Source organism: Carica papaya, chromosome 9, assembly GCF_054855325.1.
Source record: "Carica papaya isolate Zhongbai chromosome 9, ASM5485532v1, whole genome shotgun sequence".
Lineage (NCBI taxonomy): Eukaryota > Viridiplantae > Streptophyta > Magnoliopsida > Brassicales > Caricaceae > Carica > Carica papaya.
Window position 1 is genome coordinate 11186356 of NC_142317.1, and position 23230 is coordinate 11209585.

Below are 23230 nucleotides of genomic sequence, written 5' to 3' on the forward strand. Positions count from 1 at the left end.
ACATGTTCATTAATCGCTCACTGAAAGACCCCTTCTACTATCAATTATAAGACCTCAAGTTGTGCAACAATTTGTAAGCCATAATTGAGAGCTTGTGCTTCAACTAACTCCGTTGAAATAGGCATTTGGATTTGTTGTAAGCCACAAACAACCCCTTCAGCCACGATCATGACGTCATGGACCCCTTTAATCACCATAGCCTTGTCATCAGCTCTAAAAAAACATGATTGCTAATAATTCACTCTTACGCACGCATCCCTCATCAACAGGAACTAAGTTATTCTACTACCCCAGAAAAGAATTGAGCATGAGATAGTAATCACCTTCACTTTAAGCACCGTAAACATTCCTATTTTCACAACCATTTAGCTTAGTAGAGGAGTGATTCCATGAGAGGAACACGCACAACCTCTTGAACCACACACGTAAACACAATCTATATTGCACAAACAACAAAGCAAAAAATACAAAACACCATCATCCTAAATTAGTAAGAAAAAAACAGGAGGAATATGAAAAAGATTATTATAATGGACTAATCAAGAGAAGACTAAAACTGTAAATTTATCACCATTGGGAACCAAGAAAATGCTCAATATTAGTTGAGAGAGAAGCCAATTATGAGGGGACTCATATAATAGATAATAAATTGACAAGTGAGGTAAATCAAATTTGGAATATAAATTCTTTTTTTTTATCGTGGAGAGTTTAGGAATCATATTGATAATATAATCCATAAACACCCTCGTGAGTAGTTCTATTTCTAACTTCTTTTAAGTAGATTTCCATGCCTATGGTAAGATCCCTTTAATATGCTTATATTTTCTCTAATTTTAGAGAAATTGCTTTAAACTTCTTTCTTGCGACCTTCTTTTCTGATGTCTCATTGACATCTCTAGATATTTTCATATTAATTTTTTTGGCTAAGAATCTACATCATTTATTGGTTGTTTGCTCTTATAAACATATTTTTTTAGATCATTTACTTAATTGACATGAAGGTTAGTATTTCTTTTAAAAATTTCAACAACTTTCTTATATCTAAAAGCTAGTATTCTAAAGATGCCAAACTTTATTTTTTTATTTTAGACCATCTTACTTAAGTAGTTGCGCTTCTAATAATAATATCTCATATCATAGTGAAGTTGATCTCTCATATTTATTTCTTAAGAGCTCTTTAGGTGTTTACTTAAATTAAAAATGTCATATCCTTATAAGATTGTATATCGTAGTGGGGTTAACCCCCCACTCTTTCTTTTAAGAGTTTCTCTTTTAACAAGTGATGATGATGCATATAGGATGCCTAAGTGTAGCTTATATATTTGGAAGGCACATTGCTGCTAAATGGGAAAATCAAAAACGTTTTTAATAAAAAGCAAAATGAAAATTTGCTTTTGGTATATTTTAATACTTAAGTTTGAAATTTTATATTTTAAAAATGACTCCTACAATATTACTCTTAATTAAATTAAAAAATCATATGTTTTCATTTTACTCAACTATTGATGCTACTATCCTTGCTCACCATTGTCTAGTGTTATTCATTGTCCGTCACGCACTATCATTGTTTACCGTCATTCTTTGTTGTTGCTAGCCACTATTGTCTTTGTTATTGTCAATTGTCATCACTGTTCACACTATCCCATTACATATTTGTAAAATTAAAAAATTAATTGATTAACTTTTACTATTTGATATTATTTTAGAAATAACATTTCAATTTAGGTTTTTTTTTCGTAATTAACTTTTTTATTGAGTGTTATATTAGATATTATATATATAACAACTATATATGTCTTATATATATATAGATATTATATACAATATATAGTTATATATAATATAACAGTACATAGTGTATATATAGATATACATTTTGTGTGTACTAATATTACTATACAAACATAATAATTTGAATTAAATTTTTGTATCAATTCTATATTATTTCAATATCCACACTTATTTTAAAATGTTAGAAAATTAGGACTAACCTTAATATGGAAGCAATAAGATAAGATACTTGTTTTTCTGCCAACAGAGAATAATTGTTGATGTCTTTTGTTTTATCCTCGATGCTACTAAAGTTCCGTGTAATCTTCACACCTCAAAACCCAAGTCTGCTTATGGTTTAACTTAACATTAGAGAGAGAATGTTAATATATTTTTTTCTGAATATTATCTGCTTTCTTAAGTGAACAGAAAAAAAAAACTTTCTCCCTTAGATACTCATCAAGAGTCATACATTTTTACAAGAAGGATTTCTATCTTATAGACTTACGAATGGTCGTGTCTTTTTACAATAGGTGTTATGAACGTTTCTAATTTTATACAACATCTCTCACTCGGCTACACAAACTACACTAACTACAATATATTACAACATCAACATATCTCTCACGCGTCATACAGGATATAGGGTGTGCAACCAAAAGATGACAATAGTGTTATATTAAGTCACCATATAACTAATATAACACTTTCATATTTATAATACCCTAAATCATTTGAACATCACCGTCAGCATACATTGTCCCACTATGTTATAATTATATTACTTAGTTATGTGCAAAATATAACTGTCTGAGCTTATGTGATGATGTCAAACAAATTATTCTTTAGACACTCATAACAATCCATCTCAACTTGATTATTTTTCTAACATGCTCTATTGGACCGTATAGGTCGCAATCCTTGGAAAAATATTAAAGTAGTAACATCAAATCTTGACTTCATGTGATAGCTCCAAGTCAAAAGGTATCATACAAGGAGGACACAAGAGTCCATAAGTTTTACATAGTGATAAAGAAGGAAATTATTTTGTCACTCCTTATATCGATCGTCATATAGCACATACAGTATAATATGTATGTCACAACATAGGTCCCAACAAGTTGGGCATGTCACTCTTCTATGTCGTGTGAATCATAAGTCCAGATACTACTCAAGTATTTAACTTGAGTCACTTGATTAACATACTCAATGTATGACCTGACACTCGATATTCAGCTCTAAGGCTTTATTATAGAATCGGGTATAGTTCATACTCGACTCTCCAGAGTCTCATCTTAGACATATTAAGACGATTATAAAATTTTAATATTTTGTTATTAATACAACACAAGTATAAAGATAGTCCATATTGCACATACTTAACACCAATATGATTTAGTCTTATCATACCCGTTACTCAAGCGCTAGGGAGATCACCCATGTGATAAAGTTGATCATAAAACCTGGTGACATTATTACATTTCTAATCACGCAATTATGTTCATGAACATTTCATAAGAAAATAACAACTTTTGTTGTATGAACGATCAATACACAAAAATATATGTCCATTACGTATCAAATCCCACTCGAAAATTAAAGTCTATGCAAACCTAGACTCTTCACATGAAAAACATCTCTACGTATAGGCTTAGTCAAAGGATCAGTAACCATTTTGCTAGTGGATATATACTTAATCAACTTCTCCTTTTTTAATGGTGCCTCGAACAAAGTGATAACACCTCTTAACATGCTTGGTTTTCCTATAGAATTTCATATCCTGAGCATATTGGATGGTAACAGTATTGTCACAATGCATTTCTACAGGTTCATCAACTTTAGGGATGATGTTGAGATCCTGTAGAAAGCTTCTCAACTAAATTGTCTCTTGTACAGCAAGACAACCAGTAACATACTCTGTTTCTATTGTAGATAAAATAATGCAGTCTTACTTTTTACTACACCAAGATATGACACCTCTATCAATGACAAAAATATATCCCAAGGTTAACTTATACTCATCCTGGTCTGCATCTGAATATCCTTTCAATCTTAAGTCCCCTCCTTGATAATAGAGGACCATGTCACTTGTACCACGAAGGTAGCCCAAGATTCTCTTGATTACTTGTCAATGAATAGGTTCAGGGCTACTTTGATAACAATTTACCAAATCAACCACAAAACAAATGTCCAATCATGTACACAATATGGCATACATCAATTGCCTATTGCACTAGCATAAGGAATGTTACTCATTTTCTTTTTCTCTTCATCTGTCTTTGGGCATTGATCAAGACTTAAGATTAGACCCTTCTCAATAGGAGTGTCAATGGGTTTGGAGTAATACATCTAAAATCGTTCCAAAGCTTTCTTAATATATGCTTCTTGGAACAGTTCTAGAAGTTTATTGGGACGGTCTCTCATTATTTCTATGCCAAGGAGAAACCTGACTTCACCCATGTCCTTCATTTCAAAAACAGAGGACAACCACTGCTTAGTGGCATTTATCATCTCCATGTTGTTTTCATCTAATAGTATCTCATCAATGTATAAGGAGAGAATCCCTCCCATTATTTTCTTAATATACACACAATGGTCTTCATCTACCAAGGATTAGCCAAATGAAGTAATGGCTTCATGGAATTTGAAATACCATTATCTGGAAGACTCCTTGAGACCATATATGGATCTTTTAAGATAACAAACTTTATTTTCTTGACATTTTGAGACAAACTCAATAGATTGATCCATTCATATTTCTTCCTCAAGTGTACCATTAAGGAAAACAGTTTTAACATCCATTTGAAATAACCCCAAGTCCAAATGGGCAACCAAGGCTAGAATGAGGCGAATAAAGGCAAATCACACCACATGAGAAAAAGTCTCTTCATAATCTGTACGCTCAATTTAGGTAAAACCTTTCGCCACTAGTCGGCCTTAAACTTTCAATTGATCCATCTGCTTCATGTTTTATCTTGAAAATCTACTTGTTTTCAATTGATTTATGTCGAGTTAGAATATCAAGTATTTCCAAAACCTTATTTCTCATCATTAAATCCATCTCATCCTTCATGGCATCAATCCACTCTTTACTATTTGGTGAATTCACAACCTCCTTAAAGGAAGTGGGTTCCTCAATTTCTAAAGGAGTGCATAAGAAAATTTTTCATTCGATTTAAAAATATCGTCAAGAAATTTTTCAATGCTTACTCCTTCAGATTCTAGGACTTTTATCACCTGCCTAACTAGATGATAAATCTCTCTCACTGTCACTTGGCATGGATTTCGAACTTGAAAACTAAGCTTATGTTCTAAGCTCAGATTTTGAGGACTAACCACATTTTTCGGTAGATTATAATTTGTAGGCAAGTTTCTACCATTTAAAATAATAGGATCACTCTGATTATCTCTTTCATTTAGTGGAATTTCACTATCTTTGGTGACTTGGTAGGTTCTCAATACCTAATTTTTTATGATTCAGAGGGAAGAATCGTTTATTTTTCATCACTTACATTGATTTCAAATAACATCTACTTGTAATCCGGGCAAGATGGAAACATAGATTACAAGAGTTGTAATTGTCCTATATGTGCAAATCTAAATCGGGCAGATCTTTACTCGGAGTAGAGCCTAAACCTAAATTGAATAAAAAATGGAAGAAGCCCATTCAGGAACAAGAAAACGCATCGCGATTTCTTTTAATTTCTTTTATTAACGACGAGATTTATTATCATTTTTTGTAGCCCATGTCGGATTAATCGTATTCTGGGCCGGAGCAATGAACCTATTTGAAGTGGCTCATTTTGTACCAGAAAAGCCCATGTACGAACAAGGATTAATTTTACTTCCCCAACTAGCGACTCTAGGCTGGGGGGTAGGTCCTGGGGGAGAAGTTATAGACACCTTTCCATACTTTGTATCTGGAGTACTTCACTTAATTTCCTCCGCAGTTTTGGGCTTTGGCGGTATTTATCATGCACTTCTGGGACCTGAGACTCTTGAAGAATCTCTCACCAATAGATAGTTGCATATCCTCCTGTAACTCATACAATTCGAGATTCTTTTTTATTTCACTAATGCTTGGGAACTCATCCTCAAGGAAATCAACATTGCAAGAGTCTATTTCAGTCATTCCACCATTCAGGTGTTCTCCAAACATTACATATCCTTTTGAATGTTGGGGATATCTGATGAACATCGTCTTAGTTTTTTTTTTTTACCTAGTTTTTTATGCTTGTGGGTTGGGTTATGCATATAGTCTGCCGACCCCCAAGGACATAAATGATCCAAAATAGGTTTCTTTTTATTCCATAACTTATTTGGAGTGACGGTTACACTTTTACTTGATACACGGTTAAGGATGTAAGTTATCATAAGCAATGCATCTCCTTAATAATTATTAGAGAGGTTAGCATGTGTCATCATCGATCTAACCATGTCTAGTAATGCACGATTCTTTCGCTCTGCAACACCATTTTCTTGTAAGGTATGGGGAATTTTAAGTTGTCTACGTATACCTTTTTTCTCATAATATTCTTTGAACATATCAAAAATGTATTCACGACCATGATTGGTATGAAGAGTCTTTACTCTTCGATCCATTTTATTTTCTACTTCTACTACAAAACGTTTGAACATATCTAACGCTTCATAGCATTGAGAAATTAAATATACATATCCATATCATGAATAATCATATATAAAAGTGAGAAAGTATGTAGCACAATGACGTGCTTTGATATTTAAAGGCCCGCAAATATCAAAATGGATTAATTTTAAGGGACTTAACGCCCTTGAAGCCTTACCAAAAGACTTCTTACTCGTTTTACCGGCTAAGCATAACTCACATTTAGGCAACTTAACTTTAGTAAACCGATCTTAAAGACCTTCTTTAACTAGTCTACTCATTCAGTCTTGATCAATATGGCCAAGTCTAGTATGTCACTTAACAAATTCAAAATCACAATCAAAGTGAGAAACATAAGCAAACATACAATTACTATATATATTATCTTCCAAATCAAGAACGAAAAAATTATTTTTTAAAGATCAACGACCAAATACATCGCCATGATATAAAATTTCTAAAGTACCAAGCTTAAAGTTAAAAGAGAAACTCAATCTTAATAAAGAAACAACTGAAAGTAAACAACATCACACCCCGGGTACATAGCGAGTATCATGAAGGAGTAAAGAATTTCCTCCACGTAGCTTGAGTTGGTATGTTCTGATTTCAAGGACATCCTCTTCGTTGTCGTTGCCCAATATAACAGTTTGTAAACCTACCAGGACACGATGGTAGTCCACGAATCCAGCGCGATCTTGAACTATATGTTTACTTGCTCCCATGTCTACAATCCAATTAGGAAAAATATTAGCAACTAATACATGAGAACAAATAAATAAATTAAAAGGAAAAATAGAGAAAGGTACCTTCTTCAGCTCGAAATAATCACGAGTGAAGTGACCCTTGTTGTTGCAGTTATAGCACTTCATATGTAGCGCCCGGAAAGGGGCCGAAAAAAAAAAAAAAAAGCCACGTCGGCAGCCACGTCAGCAGTCCCGGCCAACCGGGACCTGCCACGTGGCAAGACCACGTCGTTCCAAAAAGGGCCACGTTGACGAAATGCGTAGGCGCGATCGGACGGTCCAGATCAAGCGTGCAATCGGACGGCCCAGATTTAAACGCACAGACGGCCCAGATTAAAACAAAATGGACGGCTGAGATCAAAAGGCAAAGGGTTATAAATAGAACCCCCACACCAGACCACAAACCCTAGCCGCCTGCCGCTCGCCGGAGAAGACGAACCAGGAGCCGGCCGCCACCACCCGCCGCCGCACCGGAGGGATTTCCGACCGCCGATTGAGGTAAATTTCATACCCCCGACTCGTTTTTCCACGCTGATTTCCCCAGTGGCCAAATCAGAGCCAAAATCCTAGCCAAACGGCCGGAAAACACGGCCGAAAGCCAGCGGCGCCGCCGCGCCCCTTCTCGGTTTTTGCCTCCGATGAGGCCCTTCCCGGCCTCCGTTTAATGCAATTTTTATATCACCGTGATCACCATTCTTTTCTCTATAGGTTGATCGGAGCTGAATCACCAAAACACGAACTTCACCGGAGAGCCGCCGCACCCGAGAGCACCGCCACCGGTAAGCTTCTGTTTTCCGTAAATCTTTGACCCCCCGAGGGCCGTAGGGTTGTTTTATCGCAGGAACTAATGCGAGTGTGGCCGAATTTGGCCAAAAACAGCTGAAAACGGCCAACCCGAGGCAAACCGTCGCTGCAAGCGGCGGCGCCGTCGCCGGAGCACGGCGGAGCTGCCGTGTCGGAGTTACGATTTGGGCCGAAAGGGGCCCTGGGCCTAATTTGGATTTTTTTTGGAACACGTGCAGGTACCAGTAGTGCATTTCAGTTCCCCGAGAAAAATTCAGGAAAAATTAGGGACAGCCTGCAAGCGCACTGTGAAGCCGTGTTCGGACCCCGAAACGAGTAAGGACCCCTCACCCTATTTCCTATCACGGTTTTAAAGTTCAATAAATGATAAAACGGTATTTCATGAATCAACGAATGTGTGAAATTGCTTAAGGTCGCTAATGGAGCCCGAGTCTAGTGTGTTTGTCGGTTAACTGTTATTTGGCCTCTTTTACAGTTTTAAATGCAGTATGAGGTTCGATGTTTTTATTTTATAGTTTCGTGTGCATATTTTACTGTTTTATTGATTATGGATTGAATGACCGGGATATTGATGCTGTATGTTGTCTGTTTGGCATAAATTATCGTTTTGCTTGTTTGTATGTGATTGATAATGCTGACTGAGGGAAAAGGAGAATGAAAGATTATGTGAATGGAAATTGTATAATGTGTTCAGCCTGACTAGATATCCTGGGAGATGGTGGACAGACCGGGTCCGTAGGGAACCCTACCGGGATTGTGGTCTCCCATACCGGACGGGGTATGGAGATCTTATGTGTTTTGGCGCCCATACCGGACGGGGTATGGGGACGACCCATTTCACCCTCATACCGGACGGGGTAATGAGGTCTATGGTTTGGCGCCCATACCAGACGGGGTATGGGGACGGCCCTGGAATATGATTTCAAGTGTTAAGGATTAACGGGTAGAGGGACCCCTATGGATCCCCATGGATACTAGTGGGCTGGTGAATTAGGAAAATATGTTGTGTAACGATTGAGTTACGAAAAGTGTGATAGGTATTATGTTATACAGTTCATATATATGCTTTCATGATGATGATGATGTTATTGCTTTCGTATATTGTTTTATGAATTTCACCGAGGTAAGTGAATGGTAAAGGTTTTATTATCGATAAAAGGATTTGTTGTAAATTATGCTCCATTGGTCTTTTTGTGTTTTCTACCCACCTTTACCTCCTTGACGGTGAGATATCGTGATGTCTTTACTGGGCTAGTGTAGCTCATTCCTTATTTAATCATTTCAGATCAAGAGGACATCGTTCCCGAGCCGGTTCCGCAGGAAGACGACGAAGGGGACGCCTAAAGACTCCATAGTCACATTCGTAGTTTTTACTTTCAAGTTTTCTCCCTTAGGTAGTTTGATCTTTTATATTTTGTGAGCACGTTTTTGGTTTTGGTGTAAGGGATGTTATTCAAATTTTGACTTTGCTTCCGCATTTGATATTTTTAATATACATTCCATTATGAATTTCCGGGGCTGCTACATCATAGGTACTGCATTTTTTTTTCTATGACCCTTAGCCCTATACTATTTGGCCACACCACCTTTAGGTCCATTGACTTAAAAGGGGCGCCGACCTTTCTTAAATTGCTTGGCACGATTAGGCTTGTTTCCCATAGGTTTGACCCAATGGGCAACAAGTTTCACATTGAAAGGATTTAGCACCTTTTGACCCTCAACTTCCATATCAATGTGCCTATCAATTTTAGAAAAAGTATTAATGTGTTCACTATGAACCATCAGGAGTTTAAAATTTTTCCAATATTTAGGTTCATCTGGAAGTGAATGAATCATATTTAAAAACTGCTCCTGATCTCTTATGTCACGCCCTCAGCCTTAAGGTCACTAACCATAACACTCATGACACGTAAATGTTCAATTATATTATGTTTTATATCTATTTCATATTTCATCCACTTTAAATCCAAGGTAGTGAGCCTTGTAGTAGATGTCTGGCCATAAGTGACCTTAAACTTATCCCACATGTCCTTAGCTGTAGAACAACTCTCAAACTCTCCAATGAGATCGTTATGCATGCAGTACAACATAGTATAGCACACAGAACAATCCTTCTTGGACCATTCCTGCTATGCAGTCGGATCCTCATTGTACCGGTCACTACCGATATTTTGGTTCAGGTACAATAGTGGTTAAAATTTCCAAAACTTCGCGCTCATTAAAAAGATACTAAATCTTCCTATGTCATATATCATAATTTGTCTCATCCAATTTCTCGTTAGTGAACAAATCAGTAATTATGTTCTTGATTGTCATTTATATAAGTATATATAAAAAATAGATATTATGCACGATTTTTCATAAATAAATTATCAAAATTTTATTTTTATATCACATCCTCGAAAAAAATTTTAAACTCATAATCATCACATATCATACAAATTAAAGATAATATAATTTAATTATCGTAATAAAAAAATTAAATAGAACATATCTATATAATCCTTTAAATTTGACAAACTAATTAGTATAAAAAATATCACGCATGTAACACCCTAATTTTTATTTTTATTTTTATTATTATTATTGGAATTATTATAATTTTATTTTATTTTAATTTTTCTTTTATTTATTTATTTAAGTAATAATATATTTGTTTTAATTTAGTTTAATTTAATTTAATGGGAAATAAAAATAATAATAATGATAAAAATGGGTAAAATTATTTTTAGGGTTTAATTGAAAATAATTTTGGAAAAAATGGGTGAAAATTCGGATTTTGGGAGTGTTTTTGAAAAGAAAATCAAAAATTGGGGGTCAAAACGTAATTTAAAAAAATTGCACCACGTCAGCAGCCACGTCAACAGCCCGGTCAGCAGCTCCGACCAACCAGGACACGCCGCGTGGCAGAGACGCTGACGCGGGAAGGCCACGCGAAACGGGCCACGTGGGCGATCCGCATGCGCGCGATCGGACAACTGAGATCCGTTCCCGCGCGCAAGGACCGCCCAAATCAAATGCGCACACGGACGACACAGATTGCACGCGTGCGGACGGTTTAGATTGAATCACATACGGACGGCTCATATCGCATCACGATGGACAGTCCATATTCATTTCTAATTTAATTGCGATCGAACAGTCCAAATTAAAACGTGATGGACGACTCAGATTAAAAGGAAAATGTTATAAATAATCTCATCCACACCCAACCCTAAACCCTAGCTGTTAGAGCCCTCGCCGGAAAAGACAGCCCAGCCACCGGAGGAACTGACCGCCGCCACCCGCTGCCGCACCGGAGCACTTTCCGGCCGCCAAACGAGGTAAAATTTCTCTCCTTGGCTTATTTCGATGTTGAACCCCCCTATGGCCAAATCGGAGCCAAACCACTGCCCAATTGGCCGAAAAACGCCACCGAAGCCTAGCGGTGCCGCCGTGAGTTTTCTCGATTTTTGCCTCCGATGAGGCCCTTCCCGATTCCCGTTTGATGTAATTTTTACACCACTGTGACTACTGTCCTTTCCTCTACAGGTTGACCGGAGTAAAACACTAAATCGTGACTTGCGCCGGAGGAGCCGCCGCACCTAAGAGATCCGCCGCCGGTAAGTCTTAGTTTTTTGAGTTTTTTCGGCCCACCGAGGGCCTTACGTGTGTTTTATCACATGAACCAATGCAAGTTTGGTTGAATTCGGCCAGAAACGGCCAACCTGAGGCGAATCACCGCCTCAAGCGGCGGAGCCGCCGTACCAGAATTCTGAAATTGGCCGAGGAGGCCCTGGGTCTGATTTGGAATTTTTTTGGGGACATGTGCAGGTACCGAAAGTGTGTTTCAGTTCCCGAAAAAAAAAATTATAGAATCTAGGGACTGCCCGTAGGCACAGTGAAAAGACCGATTTTAGACTTCGAATCAAGTAAGGATCTCTCACCCTATTTTCTATCACGATATGAAAGTCTAATAAATGATAAAACAGTATTTTATGAATTCATGGATATGTATAATTAATTAAAGTTACTAGTGGAGCCCGAATCTGATATGTTTTTCAGTCAGTTCCTGTTTGATTTATTTTACAGTCTAAATGTAGTGTAGTATCTGATTTGTTTATTCAGTGGCTTCGTATGCATGATTCACTGTTTAATTTATTATGATTTAATTATTATGAAGTCGATGTTATGTTTGCCTGGTTTGGTGTTCGTTACTAGTCTACGTATTCATGTTTGATTGGGTAATTGAGACTAAAAACAAATAGGAATGAGATTGACTTGATAAATAGATAGGTTAAGAGCCTCACTAGACATCCTGGAAGATGGTGGACAGACCGGGTCCATAAGGGACCCTACCGGGAACGTTGTCTCTCATACCGGACGGGGTATAGAGACTTTAAATGTTTTGGCGCTCATACCGGACGAGGTATGGGATGGTCCGCTTCACCCTCATACCGGACGGGGTATTGAAGTTTATTGTTTTGGCGCCCATACTGGACGGGGTATGGAGACTTTAAATGTTTTGGTGCTCATACCGGACGGGGTATGGGGACGAGCCGCTTCACCCTCATACCGGACGGGGTATTGAGGTTTATTGTTTTGGCGCCTATACCGGATGGAGTATGGGAACGGCCTTAGAATTAAGTTGTTAAAATGAATGATTCATGTGTGGCGGGAACCCTTATGGATCCCCATAGATACTGGTAGGCTGTTGAATGAGGAAATTTGTTACTTAATGATTGAAATATTAAAGTATGACATGTGTCATGTTATAGAGTGCGTATGATTTCATGATATTATAATGTTATTATTTTAATAAGTTGTTTTCATGAATCTCACCGAGATAAGTGGATAGTAAAGGGTTTTATTATTGATAAATGAATTTGTTATAAATTATGCTCCATTAGTCGTTTTTGGTTTCTACCAATCTTTACTTCTGTGACAGTGAGATAATGTGATATTCTTTACTGGGCTAGTGTAGCTCATTCCTTACTTAACAATTTCAGATCATGAGGACTTGGTTTCCGAGCCCGCAGGAATATGGCAAGTAAATGTCTAAAGATTTTATAGTTTTCCTTATAGTATTTATTTTTATTATTCACTTTAGTTAGTTTATTTTTTCATACGTTTAATACGTTTTGATTATTGTGTAAGAGATGTTAATCATAATATTTTATTTCGCTTCCGCACTTAGAATTTTATATATGCGTTTCTTTTTAATTTCTGAGACCGTTACAACGTATATATATGTAGTTATATCAACTTAACAAAAAATATGTTTCTTTTTAATTTTTGAGATCGTTACAACGCATATATATGTAGTTATATCAACTTAACAAAAAATAGGTATCTAACTAATGTACATAAATTAATTAATATATATTAATACAAAATAGTATAAAAAAATACTAATATATCGTTTAAATAATAAAATAATATACATATATGAAATACTATTAAAAATATACATAATGACAACCAAACATATATATTCATATATATTTCATAGTTCAGTTTATTAAAGCACTTATCATGATGAGAGAGAAAAGAAGAAACAAAATAATAATAAAATATAGGGGTCTTGCTTTTCTTTCATAGAGTTGGTTATATATATATATATATATATATATATATATATATCTTCAATCTCTCCTCCCCTCTCGTTTTTTTTTTCTCTTCTGGCACAGACAGTGCATCATCCTCCTTCTAATTTTTTTTTTTAATTTTCTATATTATATATATATCGTACATAGATATATCTTCAATATTTTTCTCTCTCCCAATATTTTTTTCTTTCTTCATGCATACACGGTAGGCACACCCTTTTTTTTTTTTTCATTCTGCCACCTACAGCAAGTCAAAGTATTTGAGGTTTTATGGATTTCACTAATTATGCTAATTTAGTGTTAAACACAGAAAAAAAAAGTGGGTTACTGATTCTTAATGAAAAATATATACATGTGAAAAAAAATATGTCATCTGAATTTATCAACATAAAAAAAATTAACAAACTTCATCTAGATTGAACATAATTATTGCAGGGACAAATAAAAATAATTAAGTTCTAATATCACTCTTAGAAAATTAGAACTAATATTAATATATAAGTAATAGAATAAAATATTTATTTTTTTGCTCATAAAAAATAATTATTAATATTTTCTATTTTTTTTTAAATACTATTAAAATTTTGAATAATCTTCAAATCTCAAAATTTAATTCTGCTTATGATTTAACTTAACGTAATAGAGATAATAGTAATGTTTTTTTTATAATATTATCTATTTTTTTAAGTAAACAGAAACATTTTTTTTCTTCTTTATATACTCACTAAAAAATCATAATTTTTTTAAAAAAATATTTTTATCTTATAAACTTACGAAAGATCCTATATTTTTATAATATATTGCGGACATTTTTAATTTTATACAACATAAAGAAATACAAAACTTTTGTTTTGGCTTATTTTTCTTCTTATAGATTTTGTTTTTTTAATTTCAATATCAACATATTGTTCAACCAAATTAATAGCTTGTAGACGACAAATTTTTTTTAAAATTGGTTATAACAAATACTTAATAATTTCTTATTAAAAGTGCTTTATTGAAAAATTATTTTATCAAAACTTTTATACTTAGAGCAAAAATTACAGTCATTGGCTGTATTTGTTTAACCATATAATGATATTGTCAATTTTTCATGAGACAATATCATGGAAATTATTTAATTATTTAACGAGTGAATAGTAATCAATAACATCAAATTTATATATATATATTATAGGGTATGTTGTCTTTAACATAAATAAATTAGAATTAGTCCGTCCATTGCTTCCAAGAAGTCCACGAAGTAAAGTTGCAATTATATTAATAACTTCACTTGTTTTAATTTAATTAATACAAACACAAAGACCGCTCTAATTCAATTTTCTACATTTAATCCCTTATCTAAATTGAAGAACGGTCCAAGAAACAACCATACCTTATTTTAATCACGAATCTTTTATTAATCCCACATGTAATAAACCACCATTAATATTTAATTACTAACTTGTGTTTCTCGTTTTTGTCTGGGAAACTAATCCCCTTTTTCATTATTTAAATAAATAGATAACCCATTTTTCTTTTTAAAACCCCCCTTCGAATTAGGATTCTCAATTCAAGTTTCAACCATAAGAAAATCATAAATTAATAACTACTAGTTTTTATAATTAATTTTAAATTAGCAAATAACAACAATATCTATTTAATTAATAAACAAAATATAACCAAAAAAAAAGCACGCAGCAAAGTCGGTTCTATACAAATTCCTGATTGGACCGATTCGCCCCAACCGGGTTACGTGCATTGAATTAGTGACGCCTCCAAATTACACGCGACACGTTTGCCCTGACGTCAGCGCATGTCGTCTTTCTCTAATGACACATGACACGTTTGGCTGGCTCAGCTATGCGAGGATTCACAACAAGGGAAATGAAGTACGTGCCACGTGTCCGAAAGAGAATGACGTGTCGAATTTTCCTTGATTTACGGCAGTGTAATTGAAAATACTGACACGTCAGATCCAGGTAAGGCTTTTCCGATTGCCAAGAGCCGTTTATTATAAGTCCGACCTTATTTTAGGCTGACAAGGTGGCTTATCTCTTCCACGTCAGCTCAAAAAGATCGTCCACATAATCCAAGATATTAATTAAATTTTTTTAAAAAGTGCAAAACTTAAAATTAGATACTAAATATTTTAACAGTCCAATCTTATCCACGCGCGTAACTGTGTTGCTTTTGGGGCACAAAATAATCTCGGTATTTTAGTTAATTACTGTATAAGATTAATCATATAAATTTTATATAATATGATCTGATTAATTTCCATGGAAGTTTCCAATATGATTAGAAAGTCTTCAAGTTATCCAGGGGAATCGCATACTTCGCTTGACCACGCATCAGAGAAAATGAACTTTAGTGGTGACACGCGCCTGTGGAAGCGCTTGGGGGCGATTAACAACTGACCATTAATTTTGTTTGGAAACACGTTTGTCTTCCTCGCGGTTGAACTTGGCTATAAATCCACACACAAACCAAACGTTTTGCTCTCGTTCAGAAATCACTCACGGCCATGGAAGTAATCTACAACACAACAAACTCCACCGCCGCTTACCTCTCCGCCTATTCGCCGACGTCCACCGACGTCCTCTCCCCTGAATCGCCGGAACCTGATCTTCGGATCCTCACATCCGGTGGTCTTCGCATCCCGGCCCACTCTAGCGTCCTGGTATACATTGAAACTCTTTTTCTTTATCACATTACTAGAATTTCCGAATACATTGTGTTTCTGAGCTTTTCTTTTCTTTTCTTTGTTTTGCTCGGATGATTGAGATCTAACGTGATTTCCGTTTTTTTTTTTTTGGTTGTTGGATTAATGGAGCTGTAGGCGTCAGTGTCGCCGGTGCTGCAAAACGTTATAGAAAGGCCGGGCAAGCGCCGGAGCTCCGAGAATGTCATCCCGATTCTCGGTGTTCCATGCGACGCCGTTTCCGCCTTCGTTGGATTCCTCTACTCCTCAAGGTCAGTATATATGTGTGTGTGTGTGTGTATATATATATATATATACGTATATCCTTAATTATCACACAACACCTCATCTTCTGTCCAATTTGACGGCTCTCGATCTGCATCGATCAAAATAAGAAATTAAAAGAGAAAGAAAAGACGGAATTATTTATATACAAAAAAGTATTGAATGGTTAATAATTAGAGTTGGGGGAAGATTACATGAAATGAAGCTGATGGCAGGTGCTCGGAGGAACAGATTGACAAGTACGGGATTCATATGCTGGCGCTGTCTCATGTATATCTGGTTCCAAAACTGAAGCAGAGGTGCATAAGGGGAGTTGGCCAACGGTTGAAGATCGATAACGTGATAGACGTGCTTCAACTCGCCAGACTCTGCGATGCACCAGATCTTTACCTCAAGTGTGTGAAGCTGGTCTCCACTAATTTCAAGGCAGTGGAGAACACAGAGGGATGGAAGTTCTTGCAAGACCACGACCCCTGGCTCGAACTCGAGATCCTCCAATTCATCGATGAGGATGAATCTGTGAGTTGTTGAGCTTTCTCCTGCAATCGGTTCATAATATTTTGTTTTGGTGCCGAGAAAACTATAAGAAAAAAATTTGATGTTAACAGAGGAAAAAGAAAAGGAGGAGGCAGAGAGGGGAGCAGGAGCTGTACGTTCAGCTAGGCGATGCAATGGAGTGTTTGGAGCACATTTGCCGAGAGGGTTGTACTAGTGTGGGACCGTGCGACATGGAGCCCACAAAACAGAGATTACCGTGCAGCAAATTCTCGACGTGCCAAGGCGTGCAGCAGCTGATCAGACACTTCGCCACCTGCAAGAAGAGGGTCAATGGTGGGTGCTTGAGGTGTAAGCGGATGTGGCAGCTTTTTAAACTCCACTCCTCTATCTGCGACCAACTCGATATTTGCAGAGTCCCACTTTGCCGGTAATCAATTTTACTTAATGAATTTAAACATTTTTTTATTTAGGTTAATAGTGTGTCGGAATGATTGGTCCAAGGCTATTATGTTTTATTTTTATTAGAAATTAATTTCTCATGAGTCCAAATATAAAACAATAGCTTTTAGAAGGATAATGCTTCCGACTGAGAAGGATAGAGTATTATTGGTTAGAAATGTTGAATTTCCACCTAAAAAACAAAAGAATTTTAAGAGAGAAAATGATGTGACAGACATAAGAAATTTTGAAAATTTTGAAAATTCAATTTTAACTACAATTGATTGGTGGATAGACACAAAATATCTTGGCAATTTAATTAATTACATCCTCTAGTGAGGCTGGTATAAAGCTTTACATGGGAGGGACACACACCCCCAACTCTTCTACCAATTGGAACATGGTTGTTGTCGTGATTCAATCATAACATAATATGATATTTAATTTGGATGTTTCTAAATGGATTATCAAACATTCAATGTATACACGTACGTGGGTTTTTTTTTTTCTTTTAGTTGATAACCACTCACTTTGTAATTACGTTTATAATTCTGAAACTGTTGTAATGAGTTTCCATAAAAATCTGAATGGTGGGTCTAATGTTTTATTTGATAATATCTTAATCTAAATATTAATTGGGTGGATGAATCATCAAATGTGACAGGCAATTCAAATTAAGAGCACATCAGGATAAGAAAGGTGATGATGGGAGGTGGAGGCTGCTGGCGAAGAAAGTGGTATCAGCCAAAGCCATGTCTTCCTTTGTCCTTCTCCACCACAAACAAATGTAATTTAGAACCTTCAATTCTTTTATTTTGTGTGTCTCCAGTCCTTTGTAAACTAATGAAGGTTTTTTTGTCTTTTTATATTTTTGGTTGGTTCTTTCTGAAACCCCATTTTAGAAAAGAGGAACCTCCATGTAATATATATATATGTATACACGCAATATATTATGGGGTTGAGTCTGTTAAGGAAAATGTAATATAAGCATGGAGTGGTTGCTTTTATTTCCAAAAAATCTCCCTTTCATATCGTGTGTAAATCACAGACTGTAAAGTAGGATATTCAATTGCTTAATGAAATTTTATGGGGTGTTCAAAAAGTAATCAAGAGATATATTTAAAATTTGTATAAAATTCCAAAAAATAACTGAAATTAAAGGTTCTAATTTTCAAATATATTAAGATATTCTACATTATCAATACAAATTATGTGGTAATAACCCAATTTATTATTTTTATTTTCAATTTGTGTTGTATATTTTCAATTTATTATAATTAATAAACATATATCACTTATTTAACAAAAATATGAATTTATTAGAAAATTGATATTTTTTATAATATTTACCTTTATTTAATTGCATATATTATGTTATTTTATGCAAAATCAATTACCAAACATGTAACGTCCCGTTTTTTTTTTCCACTTCTAATGACGTAATTAAAACAAAACAATTCCATGATCAAATCAATTATGCATATAAAAATATTATCACGATCTCTAATTCAAAGTGAAGATAAACCTGCAATCATATATGATGCATCACGCAAAGTACAACCGTATATACCATCTACACTACTATCAACTTTTACACACTCAATTTTACCAAAACAGAAATTCTTTATCCCGTCGCTCTATACACTAAGTTCGGACACCCGCAACTCCGATTCGGACTCTGTTTCTACATCATCTGTAAATAATAAAGAGTGAGTTTATATGACTCAGTACAATAAAAATTAATTTACATGTATGATATACAACAATATAAAACCCAATATTTCCACACGTACTTCATTACTTAACTTAAGCCCTACCTTATTATCATCATGGGACTACTCATGACTAAAACTTACCCCAGTATCTCAACTATCATACCTATCAGGTGTGACCGTCTCCCAACGCCACCCCAAGCGTACAAATATTTTCACCCATCACCAATATCGGCGACCATCATCCACCTTTCGACCCCTAACAAGCCACACACACACGTTATTATCATTCTCTCTCGTCACCAACATCGGCAACCATTATTTACCTCTCGACCACTAACAGGCCACACACACACACTATTATCATTCTCTCTCGTCACCAACATCGGCGACCATTATGTAACTCTCGACCCCTAACAGGCCACACACACACTCTATTATTATTCTCTCTTGTCACCAACATCGGCGACCATTACCTACCTCTCGACCCCTAACAGGCCACACACACACTCTATTATCATTCTCTCTCATCACCAACATCGGCGACCATTATCTACCTCTCGATCCCTAACAGGCCACACACACACATAGTTATTATTCTCTCCCGTCACCAACATCAGCTACCCAACCCCTGTCCGTCAGGATCTCCCGACCAACACCACTATCGGTGATCAACCTACTCCCTCTAGTCGTGACCACCAATGTCGGCGTCCCCCTATAGTATACTCAGTAACATTTAACAAGCACATAACAACAACTTTCCCTTGCCAACCACTACTTTACAGCAACCTATATGTAATTCCCACCGTACATACTTCACGGATCTCCCTTTCCTACTCTCTAATTTTCCAAACCTACTCCCTTTAGTAGTGACAACCAATGTCGGCGTCCCCCTATAGAACACATAGTAACATTTAACAAGCACACAACAGCAAATTCCGCTTGCCAACCTACTAATTTACAGCAACCTATAAGTAATTCCCACCATACACACTCCACAGATCTCCCTTTCCTTCTCTCTCCTCCCGCAATCTCCTCCATGTGTACTCATACAAATCTGCTCTCTCTCACAAATCTCAACATTTACGCTCCTCTCCCTCACGGACCTCACTCACATCGCATTCCTCCCTCTCTCTCCTCCCGCGGCCTCCTCCATGTATACTCACACAAGTCTACTCTCTCTCACAAACCTCACTCACACCGCAGTCCTTCCCTCTCACGTACCTCACTCACATCGCATTCCTCCTTCTCTCTCCTCCCGCAGCCTCCTCCATGTATACTCACACAAGTTTACTCTCTCTCACAAACCTCACTCACACCGCAGTCCTTCTCTCTCACGTACCTCACTCACACCGCATTCCTCATTCTCTATTCTCCCGCAGCCTCCTCCATATGTACTCACACAAGTCTACTCTCTCTCGTAAATCTCACTCACACACAGCACTCACTCCCTTCCACGGCCTCCTCCATATACCACCACATCCAAATGTACTCACAAATCTACTCTATATCTCAAACCAAACCAGATTTCTCACCAAAGTTGCAAACTCAAATCCACACATGAAACTTAACTTTACCGTACCTCCCATTTCCATCTTCCTTCCTCCCACTGATCGCACTGTCACCGTCCTCTTTCTTTTTCTCTCTCCCTTCTCGTTCCTCTCCGCTCCGAGTCCCCTCTCTTTCTTTCTCGAACCTTCTTTTCTCCTTCTCGCTCTCTTCCTTCTCTGTTTTCTCCTTTCTTTCTTTTTTTTTTCTTCCTCTTCCCCCTTTCTTTTCTGTCCCATCCCCTATTTATATCTCACCTACTTTCTCAAAACGACGTCGTTTTTCTCCTTTCAAAACGACGTCATTTTTCTGTAACGGCCCTGAAAATTTTAAAATGAAATATGTATATTAAAAAGGTCAAATGCGGAAGTGTAATAAAAACTTGATTTAACATCCCTTACACTAAAACCAAAAACGTGCTCAAAGTATAAAAGAACAAACTAACTAAAAGAGAAACTCGAAAATAAAAGCTCTAAATATGACTACGGAGTCTTCAGGCGTCCCCTTCGCCGTCTTCCTGCGGAACGGGCTCGAGAACAATGTCTTCCTGATCTGAAATGATTAAATAAGGAATGAGCTACACCAGCCCAGTAAAGACATCACACTATCTCACCGTCACGGAGGTAAAGGTGGGTAGAAAACACAAAAGGACCAATGGAGCATAGTTTACAACAAATTCTTTTATCAATAATAAAATCCTTTACTATCCACTTACCTCGGTGAAATTCATAAAACAATATACGAAAGCAATAACATTATCATCATCATGAAATCATATGAGCTGTATAACATAATACTTATCACGCCTTTTGCAATTCAATCATTACACAACATATTTTTCTTCATTTACCAGCCTACTAGTATCCATGGGGATCCATAGGGGTCCCGCTACTCGTGAACCCTTAACACTTGTAATCAGATTCTAGGGCCGTCCCCATACCCCGTCCGGTATGAGGGTGAAATGGGTCGTCCCCATACCTCGTCCGGTATGGGTACCAAAACACATAAGGTCTCCATACTCTGTCCGGTATGAGAGACCACAGTCTGGTAGGGTTTCCTACGGACCCGGTCCGTCCACCATCTCCCAGGATATCTAGTCAGGCTGACCACATTATACAATTATCAATTTACATAACCTTTCATCCCCCTTTTTCCTCAGTCAGCATCATCAAATCACACACAAACATACAAACCGGTAGTTCACGCCAACAAGACAATACAACACCGGGTTCTCAGTCATTCAGTCTATAATCAATGAAATAGTGATACATGCACACGAAACTATGAAATAAAAACATCAGACATCATACTGCATTTAAAACTGTAAAATAGAACAAACAACAACTGACCGATAAATACACCAGACTCGGGCTCCATTAGCAACCTCAAATAATTTCACACAGCTATTGATTCATGAAATACCATTTTATCATTTATTACACTTTAATACCGTGATAGGAAATAGGGTGAGGAATCCTTACTCGTTTCGGGGTCCGAACACGGCTCCACAGTGCGCCTACAGGCTGTCCCTAATTTTTCCTGAATTTTTTTCGGGGAACTGAAACGCACTACTGGTACCTGCACGTGTCCCAAAAAATCCCAAATTAGACCCAGGCCCCTTTCGGCCAATATCACAATTCCGGCACGGCGGCTCCGCCGTGTTCCGGCGACGGCGATTCGCCTCAGGTTGGCCGTTTTCGGCCGTTTCCAGTCGAATTCGGCCACACTTGCATCGGTCCCTGCGATAAAACAACCCTAGGGCCCTCGGGGGGCCAAAAAATTACAGAAAATCGAAGCTTACCGGCGGCGGTGCTCTCGGGTGCGGCGGCTCTCCGGCGAGGTTCGTGTTTTGGTGATTCGGCTCTGATCAACCTGTAGAGAAAAGAATGGTGATCACGGTGATATAAAAATTGCATCAAACGGAGGCCGGGAAGGGCCTCATCGGAGGCAAAAACCGAGGAGGGACGCGGCGGCGCCGCTGGGTTTCGACCGTGTTTTTCGGCCGTTTGGCCGGGATTTTGGCTCTGATTTGGCCACAGGGGAACTCAGCGTGGAAAAACGAGTCGGGGGTATGAAATTTACCTCGATCGGCAGTTGGAAAACTCCCCAGTGCGGCGGTGGGTGGTGGCAGCCGGCTCCTCCGGCGTCTGGTTCGTCTTCTCCGGCGAGGGCAGGCGGCTAGGGTTTTTGTGGTCAGGTGTGGGGGTTCTATTTATACCCTTTTGCCTTTTGATCACAGCCGTCCATTTTGATTAAATCTGGGCCGTCCGTTTTTGATTGAATCTGGGCCGTCCGTGCGCGTGCATCTGGGCCGTCCGTGCGCGTGCATCTGGGCCGTCCGTGCGATTGCATCTAGGCCGTCCATGCGCACGCTTGATCTGGGCCGTCCGTGCACGCGGGGACGCATCTGGGCCGTCCGATCTCGCGCACGCGGATCGCCTATGTGGCCCGTTCCCTGGTCGACGTGGTCTCGCCACGCGGCAGGTCCTGGTTGGCCAGGGCTGCTGACTGGGCCGCTGACGTGGCTGCTGACG

The 23230-nt window shown here is 37.5% G+C and overlaps 1 protein-coding gene and 1 long non-coding RNA gene across 2 annotated transcripts; one reads left to right on the top strand and one right to left on the bottom strand.

The window, feature by feature from the left end:
- Window positions 1-15441: 15441 nt before the first annotated feature.
- Window positions 15442-16836, bottom strand: LOC148239804 (uncharacterized). The gene is made up of 2 exons (XR_015816416.1): window positions 16695-16836; window positions 15442-16591 (listed from the first exon to the last, which is right to left on the bottom strand). It is a non-coding gene; the product is annotated as an uncharacterized LOC148239804 (long non-coding RNA).
- On the top strand, window positions 15936-18465 carry BT1 (BTB and TAZ domain protein 1). The gene is made up of 5 exons (XM_022053316.2): window positions 15936-16194; window positions 16354-16487; window positions 16716-17019; window positions 17109-17425; window positions 18101-18465. Exons 1-5 carry the CDS (start codon window positions 16039-16041, stop codon window positions 18225-18227), a joined length of 1038 nt encoding a protein of 345 aa, XP_021909008.1. The 5' UTR covers window positions 15936-16038; the 3' UTR covers window positions 18228-18465.
- The last annotated feature ends 4765 nt before the right edge of the window (window positions 18466-23230 follow it).

What these genes read in the sequence shown, in the direction of transcription:
- BT1 (XM_022053316.2), top strand. Translation starts at nt 16,039, where the DNA reads ATGGAAGTAATCTACAACACAACAAACTCCACCGCCGCTTACCTCTCC. An exon ending in GGATTCCTCTACTCCTCAAG is followed by an intron (nt 16,488 to 16,715) that starts GTCAGTATATAT and finishes AGCTGATGGCAG; the next exon opens with GTGCTCGGAGGAACAGATTG. An exon ending in TGCAGAGTCCCACTTTGCCG is followed by an intron (nt 17,426 to 18,100) that starts GTAATCAATTTT and finishes CAAATGTGACAG; the next exon opens with GCAATTCAAATTAAGAGCAC.